General features: G+C 40.4%; 1 protein-coding gene across 1 annotated transcript; it reads left to right on the top strand.

Moving 5' to 3' along the window:
• The first annotated feature begins 73 nt into the window (after positions 1–73).
• On the top strand, positions 74–1,222 carry LOC135212967 (GRIP1-associated protein 1-like). Its single transcript, XM_064246765.1, has one exon. The coding sequence runs from the start codon at positions 74–76 to the stop codon at positions 1,220–1,222; it is 1,149 nt and encodes a 382-aa protein (XP_064102835.1).
• The last annotated feature ends 9,283 nt before the right edge of the window (positions 1,223–10,505 follow it).

Here is a 10,505-nt window from a genome sequence, read left to right as displayed (position 1 = left end):
GGGTGAGAAAGATCTCTTGCTCAAGAAGAGAGACGAAGAGGAAAGAGAGAGGGAAATGTTCTTCCAGCAGGAGATGGCTGAGAAGCAGAGAGAGCTGAAGGCCACCCTACAGAAGGAAACAGAACTCTGCCTCAAATTAAAAGAATCCGAAAATATGAATCAGTTGCTTGATTTGGAAAACGAAGAGTTCTGTAGGATGAATGAAGACCTTAGGAACGATTTACTTGATAAAGAGAAGGAAGTCGACCTTCTGAAAGAATCCCTCAACCTTAAAACTAAGGAATTGGAGGAAGGTCAAGACAAACGGGAAATAATGAAGAGACGATTGGAGGGAACTGAAGAGGATAACTCTTCTCTCCAAGAAAAACTGAGGCTCGCTGAAAAAGAGAACGTAAGTATCCAGCAGGATGTCCTGATGATGCAGGACGAAAATCAAAAGCTCCAGTCACTTCTCATGCAAGCAGAATCTGTGGCCATCTTGACAAAGGAAATCTTAAACGCTGAGAAAACAAGTCATGAGTTACTAGGAGACGAGCTTCAAGTCATGAAGAACTGGGTGGCTGAACTAGGCGGAGAAAACGCCAAGATGAAAGGAGAATTAAAAGAAAAGACACTGGATATAATGTTACTAGAAAAATCATTAGAAACTGAGAGACAAAATAACAATACTCTGCAGGATGCTCTCCATCGTCTGAAAGAAATAGAGAACTTGCTGGAAGAAGCGAAGAAAAGAGAGAACGAGAAAGACGAGGAGGTCGAGAGGCTGCAGAAAGATAATGAAGTCTATCGAGAACAAATTGAAAATAAAAATGGAGATGAAGCCTGGAAAATAAAAACTGCGAAGGAGGCAGAAAGGCTATTCAGAACGCTCAAGGAGCAGGTACATAAAAACAGTCTCTTAGTTAAGGAGAAGGAAGACGTAGAGATTGAAATGAAAAGGCAATATCAGGAGAACCTGAGGCAAAAGAAAAGAGAAGCAGAGGAGCAGAATGAACGGGAAAAGCAAATCCAGGATAACATGGAAAGCGTCCTCCATCAAAAACAGAGCCTGGAATGCTTGCTGGATTGTAAAGAAAAAGCTATCATCTCTTTGAAGAAGAAGGAGAGTGAAGCCCAGATGGAAGTGCAGCGACTTCTCAAGGACTGCGATATGCTGAAAGAAAAGATTCAGCTACAGGAGCAGAATAGAATGAGAGAAGAAAAGCGTCTCAGGAACAGCTAAGAACACAGGAGGAGGCGTTGAGGGAACATGACAAGTACATGTTGATGATGTTTCTACATGGGACTGCTCAAAGGAATTTCCAGCTAGAACACATTGCGCTGGAACATGGAGATGATATGATTGAAGAAGGGAAGCGAGAGAAGTGCACAGGGGGAACAATAGGAAGGAAAGGCACAGGGAGTGAGGAAGATCCCTGTGAGAAGGCCCGTGAGACAGAAGAGAAACAACGTAAGAAGTATTGGAACGCCCAGCGGGAGAAGAACAAGGATTACGAGAAACAATGGGAGGGCCTCAAGCACATTGTGGAAGATGTTCTTCACGGAGATGAATAAAGATCTTCAGGATATTCATCTTTCACTGAGAAGGAAGGCAATGGCTGCTGAGTTCCCCCAACTCGTCAGCCAAGGCACTGTCTCAAGGAACGAACAAACTCGCCTGGTGAGAGTCAAAGGAAACATTTTCTGGAGGTAGGAGGACAAGCTCTCAGTATGAGAGCGAAAAGCTATTTGGAGGTAGGAGGACAAGCTCTCAGCTTGAGAGTCAACAGCTGTTCGGAGGTAGAAGGACGAGCTCTCAGCTTGAGAGTCAACAGCAGTTTGGAGGCTGGAGGGAGAGCTCTCATCTTGAGAGCCAACAGCTGTTCGGAGGCTGGAGGATGAAACTCTCAGTTTGAGAGCCAAAAGCTGTTCAGAGAACCAGAAGGCCACCAGAAGGCGTAAGTTCATATGCAAAAAATAAGATATGCAATGCATAATGGGTTAAATACTTGCATATACTCCTGTGGCAACCTCTGGCGTGGCGTAAAAACCCGTAAAAAACCCGTAAGTTCCCCAATGCCTTTCAATATGCAAAACTTGGTTATGCAAAGCCTAATGGGTTGAAATTGGCATATTACTCTGTGGCAACCTGGCGCGGCGTCTGTAAAAAACCCGTAAGTTCAATGCCTTTCATATATTTGCAAAACCTTGGTTGGGCAATTGCAAATAGGTTGAATACTTGATATACTCCTGTGGCCAACCTCTGGCGCGGCCGTAAAAAAAACCCGTTGTAAGTTCAATGCCTTTCACTATATGCAAAAACCTTGGTTTATGCAATGCATAATAGGTTGGTAATACTTAGATATATTACCCTGGTGGCCAACCTCTGGCGCGGCCGTAAAAAACCGTAAGGTTCCAATGCCTATCATATATGGCAAAATATGGGTTAAAAAATGCCAATGCATAATGGGTTGCATAACTCGCATTATACTCCTGTGGAACTCTGGCACGGCGTAAATAAAAAACGTCGTAAGTTCAAAATGCCTTTATATATGCAAACCTTGGTTAGCAATGCATTTAATGGGTTGTATACTAGCATATACTACCTGCGGCAAACCAACCTTGGCGCGGCGTAAATAAAAACCCGTAAGTTCAATGCCTATCATATATGCAAAATATGGGTTATGCAATGGCATAATGGGTTGAATAACTTGCATATAATCCACTGTGTGCAACCTCTGGCCGTGGGCGTAAAAACCGTAAGTTCACATGCCTTTATATATTGCACAACATGGGTTATGCAATGCATAATGGGTTGAATACTTGCATATACCCCTGTGGCAACCTCTGGCGCGGCGTAAAAACCCGTAAGTTCAATGCCTTTCATATATGCAAAACATGGGTTATGCAATGCATAATGGGTTGAATACTTGCATATACTACTGTGGCAACCTCTGGCGCGGCGTAAAAACCCGTAAGTTCAGTGCCTTTCATATATGCAATTATAATGGGGTTATTGCAATGCATAACTGGTTGAATAACTTGCATATACTACTGTGGCAACGCTCGTGGCGCGGCGTAAAAAACCCGTAAGTTCAATGCCTTTCATATATGCAAAATATGGTTATGCAATGCATAATAGGGTTTGAATACTTGGCATATACTCCTGTGGCAAACCTCTGGCGCGGAGTAAAAACCCGTAAGTTCAATGCCTTTCATATATGCAAAACCTTGGTTATGCAATGCATAATAGGTTGAATACTTGCATATACTCCTGTGGCAACCTCTGGCGCGGCATAAAAACCCGTAAGTTCAATGCCTTTCATATATGCAAAACCTTGGTTATGCAATGCATAATGGGTTGATACTTGCTATACTACTGTGGCAACCTCTGGCGCGGCGTAACAAAAAACCCATAGTTCAATTGCCTTTCATATATTGGCAAAATATGTGTTATGCAATGAGCATAATGGGTTGAATACTTGCATATACTACTGTGGCAACCTCTGGCCGGCGTAAAAAACCTAAGTTTCACTGTCCTTCATATATGCAAAAACCCTTGGGTAATGCAATGCATAATGGGAATAACTGAATACTCCTGTTTGGCACCTCTGGCGCGGGTACCCGTAAGTTCAAGCCTTTCATATAAAATGCAAAAAATGGGTTATGCAATGCATAAGGGTTGAATACTTGCATATAAACTACTGTTGGCAAACCTTCTGGTGCGGCGTAAAACCGTAAGGTTCAAGGCCTTTCATATTAAAAATTCCCAAAAATTGGGTTAATGCAATTGCATAATGGTTGAATACCTTTCATATACTTAACGGGGCAACCTCTGGCGCTGCGTAAAAATCCGTGAAAAAGTTCCAATTGGCCTTTCATATTATGCAGAAACTTGTTATGCAATGCATAATAGTTGATAAATACTTGCATATACTCCTGTGGCAACCTCTGGCGCGGAGTAAAAACCCGTAAGTTTTCGAATGCCTTTCATATATGGCAAAACCATTGGGTTATTCAATGCGATAAGGGGGTTGAATAACTTGCATATATACTGTGGCAACCTCTGGCTTCGGCGTAAAAATTTCGGTAAGTTCAATTGGCCTTTCATATATGGAAAAACCTTGTTAGGCATCATAATGGTTTTGGAGATCACTGGCATATACTACTGTGGCAAACTTCTGGCGCGGCGGTAAAACCCGTTTAAGGTTCAATGGCCTTTCTATAAAAAATGCCCAAAATATGGTTAATGCAATTGCCATAATGGGTTTGAATACCTTTGCTATATCCTGTGGCAACACTCTGGCGCGGAGTAAAAACCCGTTAAGGTTTCATGCTTTTCATATATGCAAACTTGGTTCTGCAATGCATAATAGGTTTGAATACTTGCAATACTCCTGTGGCAACCTCTGGCCGGAGTAAAAAACCCGTAATTCAAATGCCTTTCATATATGAAAACCTGTGGTATGCAAGCAGAATAAGGTTGAATACGTTGCATATACTCCTGTGGCAACGCTAGCGCGGCATAAAAACCCGTAATTCAAGCCTTCCATATCTATGCAAACCTTGGTTATTGCAATGCATTAATGCGTGTAACGCATATTACTACTGTGGGCAACCTCTGGCGCGGCGTAAAAACCCATAAGTCATGCCTTTCATATGCAAAACATGGGTTTATGCAATGAATAATTGGGTTTGAATATTGCATATAACTAAACTGTGGCAACCTTCGGGCGTGGCGTAAAACCCATAAAATCCCAATGCCTAATCATATATGAAAATATGGGTTATGCAATTGCATAATGGGTTGAAACTTGCATATACTTCCTGTCGCAACCTCTGCCGGCGTAAAACCTGTAAGTTCAATGCCTTTCATATATCAAAACATAGGTTATGCAATGCATAATGGGTTGAATACTTGCATTACTCCTGTGGCAACCTCTGGCGCGGCATAAAAAACCCGTAAGTTTCAATTGCCTTTCATATATGCAAAAATGGGTTATGCAATGCAATGGGTTGAAACTTGCATATACTCCTGTGGCAAACCTCTGGAGCGGCGTAAAAAACCCGTAAGTTCAATGCCTTTCATATATGCAAAAACCTTGGTTATGCAATGCATAATGGTTGAATACTTGATATATCCTGTGGCAACCCATGCGCAGCGTAAGAAACCCGTAAGTTCAATGCCTTTCATATATGCAAAACCTTGGTTATGCAATGCCATAATAGGTTGAATACTTCATATACTTCCTGTGGCAACCTCTGGCGCGGCGTAAAAACCCGTTAAGGTTCAAGCCTATAAATATATTGCCAAAACATGGTTATGCAAGCATAATGGTTGAATACTTGCATTATATCCGTGGCAGCCTCTGGCGCGGCGTAAAAAACCCGTTAAGTTCAATGCCTTTCATAATATGCAAAACCTTTGGTTATGGCAATGCATAATGGGTTTGAATACCTTGCATATACTCGCCCTGTGGCAACCTCTGTGGCGGCGGCGTAAAAACCCGCAAGTTCAACTGTCTTTCATATATGGCAAAACCTTGGTTATGCAATGGCTAATAATGGGGAATACTTGCATATACTCCCTGTGGGCAACCTCTGGCGGCGGCGGTAAACAACCCGTAAAAAGTTCCCAATTGCCTTGTCATATAGCAAAACAATGGGTTATTGCAAGCTAAATGGGTTAAATACTTTGCATATACTCCGGTGGCACTCTGGCGCGGCGGTTAAAAACAAAAACCGTTAAGGTTCAATTGCCTTTCATATAATGCAAAATATGGGTTATGCAATGCATAATGGGTTGAATACCTTGCATATACTCCTGTGGCGGAACCTCTTGGCGCGGCCGTAAAAACCCGTTACGTTCAATGCCTATTCATATATTGCAAAACCTTGGTTAAAATGCAATGCATTAATGGGTTAATTACTTGCATATAACTCCTGTGGCAACCTCTGGCGCGGCGTAAAAACCGTTAAAGGGTTCAATTGATCTTCAATAATATTGCAAACCTTGGTTATGCAAGGCATAATCCTTGATTATTGCATATACTCCCCCCCTGTGGCAACCTCTTGGCGCGGCGTAAAAAAACCCGTAAGTTTCAACGCCTTTCATATATTCGGCAAAACATGGGTTTGATGCAATGGCATAATGGGATTGAATACTTGCATATCACTCCTGTGGCCAACCTCTGGCGCGGCGTTAAAAACCCGTTAAGTTTCAAATGCCTTTCATATATGCCCAAAATATGGGTTATTGCAATGCCATAATTGGGTTGAAAACCTCTGCAATAACTCCTGATGGCAACCTCAATGGCGCGGTGTAAAACCCGGGTTAAGTTCAATGCATTTCATATATTGGCAAAACCTTGTATATGCAATGCCATAATGGGTTCGAATACTTGGCATAATAAACTCCTGTGGCAACCTTGGCGCGGCGTAAAAACCCGGTAAGTTCAATGTTCTTTTCATATATGCGAAAACCTTGGTTGATGCAATGGCATAATGGGTTGAATAACTTGCATATTGACTCCTCCGTTGGCAACCTCTGGCGCGGCGTAAAACCCGTAAGTTCAATGTCTTTCATAATATGCAAAACCTTGGTTATGCAATGGCATAATGGGTTGAATAACTTGCAATATACTCACCTGTAGGCAATCCTGCTGGCGCGGCGTACAAAAACCCGTAAGTTTCGAATCGCGCCTTGCATATATGCAAACATGGGTTATTTTGCAATGCATTAAGCGGGTTGAATACTTGCATATACTCCAGTTGGCAACCTCTTGGCGTGGCGTAAAAACCCCGTAAGTTTTAATGCGCCTTTCATAGGATGCAAGATAAAACCCTTGGTTATGCAATGCCATTAATGCGGGTTGAATACTTTGCATAATACTCCAAGTGGCAACCTCTGGCGTTGGGCGTAAAAAAAAACCCCGCAACGTTCAATGCCTTTTCATATATTGCAAAATATGGGTTGATGCAACTGCATAATGGGTTGCAATACTTGCATACTACTCCTGTGGCAACCTCTGGGTCACGGCGTAAAACAAAAAACCCGTAAGTTCAATTTGCCTTTCATATATGCAAAAAATATGGGTTTATGCAATGGCATAATGGGTTGAAATTACTTGCATATTACTCCTGTGGCATAAACCTCTGGCACGGGCCGTTAAAAACCCGTAAGTTCACAATTGCCTTTCATAATAATGCAAAAACCATGGTTTATGACAATGCATAATGGGTTGATAAACTTGCATATACTTCCTGTTTGGCAGAACCTCTGGCGCGGCATAAAAACCCGTTTAAGTTCAATGCCTTTCATATATGCAAAACCTTGGATTATGCAATGCATAATGGGTTTGGAAGTACTTGCATATTACTTCCTGTGGCAACCTCTGGCACCGGCGTAAAAACCCGTAAGTTTGCCAATGCCTTTCATATATGCACAAAATATGGGATTATGCAATGCATAATGGGTTTGAACTACTTGCAGTATACTCCTGTGGCAACCTCTGGCGTCGGCCATTAAAAACCCGTAAGTTCAATGGCCTTTCATATATGCAAAATATGAGGGTTATGCGCAATGCATAATGGGGTTTAATACGTTGCCATTATCTCCTGTGGCAACCTTCTGCGGCGCGGCGTAAAAAACCCGTAATTTTGAATACGAACTGCAATTAATAACTACAATGCCTTTCATTTATCAATGGCATAATGGGTTGAATACTTGCATATACTCCTGTGGCAACCTCTGGTGCGGCATAAAAACCCGTAATTTCAATGCCTTTCATATATGCAAAACATGAGTTATGCAGTGCATAATGGGTTGAATACTTGCATATACTCCTGTGGCAACCTCTGGCGCAGCGTAAAAACCCGTAAGTTCAATGCCTTTCATATATGCAAAACCTAGGTTATGCAATGCATAATGGGTACAATACTTGCATATACTACTGTGGCAACCTCTGGCGCAGCGTAAAAAACCGTAAGTTCAATGCCTTTCATATATGCAAAACCTAGGTTATGCAATGCATAATGGGTTGAATACTTGCATATACTCCTGTGGCAACCTCTGGCGCGGCGTAAAAACCCGTAAGTTCAATGCCTTTCATATATGCAAAACATGGGTTATGCAGTGCATAATGGGTTGAATACTTGCATATACTCCTGTGGCAACCTCTGGCGCGGCGTAAAAACCCGTAAGTTCAATGCCTTTCATATATGCAAAACATGGGTTATGCAATGCATAATGGGTTAAATACTTGCATATATTACTGTGGCAACCTCTGGCGCGGCGTAAAAATGGGTTATGCAGTGCATAATGGGTTGAATACTTGCATATACTCCTGTGGCAACCTCTGGCGCGTCGTAAAAACCTGTAAGTTCAATGCCTTTCATATATGCAAAACATGGGTTATGCAATGCATAATGGGTTGAATACTTGCATATACTACTGTGGCAACCTCTGGCGTGGCGTAAAAACCTGTAAGTTCAATGCCTTTCATATATGCAAAACATGGGTTATGCAATGCATAATGAGTTGAATACTTGCATATACTACTGAGGCAACCTCTGGCGCGGCGTAAAAACCCGTAAGTTCAATGCCTCATACAGTACATGCAAAATATTTTATCCTGGTGTGGCAGGAGGGAAGATTCTATCTCTCTTGGCTCGCTGATGGAGCTGAGAATGGGGAAGGGTCCATCCCTGGCAAAAATAAAACCCCATTCGATGACACTCCATTGGCGAGGATGCCCCAGGGGTGAGATCGCTTGCGATTGCTAAAGGCCCATAATTATATATATTTATATATGTATATATATAAACCATTCGAGCTACAAATGTCCATTAATATCTAATTTGCTCTACCTCAGAATTGATATATTTTCATATATGTACCGAATGGGAATTTTTAGTCCATAATAATTTCGTCCCCTATGGGATTGAAACCAACCGACGTCCAGTGGGATGGGAACGAAATCAGGACGGACAGTGATGTTATCAAGTCGGCCAATAGAGAGGCCTTCTCTACCATATTCGCCAATTCTGAGGTAGAGCAAATTAGATTTTAAAGGACATTTGTACCTCGAGTGATATATATTAATCACGATGATGTGATAATTATTCATAACAAGGCTACGTGGGTCAAACGTTTGAATTGGCTAACATTGTAGAGGGGGTTTCATATCGATTCTAATTACGAAAACACCGAGTTCGACGGTGATTTGTAAGGTCAGAATCGATATAAACTTATAGCCTCTCTGTTGGCCGACTTCATAATGTCACTGTCCATCCTGATTTCGTTCCCGTCCATTGGATGGTGGTTCGATCCCATGAGGGGACAAATTATTATCGACTAAAAATTCCCCTTCGGTACATATATGAAAATATATCAATTCTAAGGTTGTGCGAATTAGATATTAAAGGACATTTGTAGCTCGAATGATATATATGAATCATGGTGATGTGATAATTATGTATGATATAAAAATGTATATCATTTATATAAGTTATAATATAAAATACATACATAAATATATTGTAAATATGTATATCATTTGATATATTTATATATAAATCATACATAAATATATGTAAATATGTATATATCCTATATCTAATATATTATATATATATATATATATATATAGATTATTATAAAAATTTTTAAAATAACCATACATAGAAAAATATTATGTACTATATGTATGATATAATTTATATATTTATATATATATATATATATATATATATATATATATAGGTATATATATATTTAGTCGGTAATAATTTTGTCCCCTCATGGGATCGAACCACCGTCCAATGGTCGGGAACGAAATCAGGATGGACAGTGACATTATGAAGTCGGCCAACAGAGAGGCTATAAGTTTATATCGATTCTGACCTTACACTTCACCGTCGAACTCGGTGTTTTCGTAATTAGAATCGATATGAAACCCCCTCTACAATGTTAGCCAATTCAAACGTTTGACCCACGTAGCCTTGTTATGAATAATTATATTATATTATATATATATATATATATATTATAATATATATAGATATATATATATATATATATATTATATAGGCTGACTGCTGAGTGAGTGTGTGTGTGTGAATGTGTACTAGAAATGGCTGTCTAGCTGTGTATCTACAATATGTATATGTGTGTGTATATACTTTGTGTATATATATATATATATATATATATATATATATATATATATATATATATATACATATATATATAAACAAAAAGTCTGTCGTGAGTGCGTATGTCAACAGAGCCTTCACACACAGCTCATCATGGAAAGATATGCATAACGAACTTGACCGAATTCGCCAACTGCTGACAAACAACGGGTATGCAGATCAAATTATCGAAGCAGCAATAAAAAAGAAAATGGACGAATTTTACCAACCCAACACGATGGCGAAAAACGAGGAGAACTTGATTATTTACCATCTTACACATTATGGGTCTGCATACAAGGAGGATTGCTGCACACTACGCGGGATAATAA

Source organism: Macrobrachium nipponense, chromosome 11 (genome assembly GCF_015104395.2).
Source record: "Macrobrachium nipponense isolate FS-2020 chromosome 11, ASM1510439v2, whole genome shotgun sequence".
Lineage (NCBI taxonomy): Eukaryota > Metazoa > Arthropoda > Malacostraca > Decapoda > Palaemonidae > Macrobrachium > Macrobrachium nipponense.
Note: the sequence above shows the minus strand (reverse complement) of the source record. Positions and strands in the feature narration are given on the sequence as shown.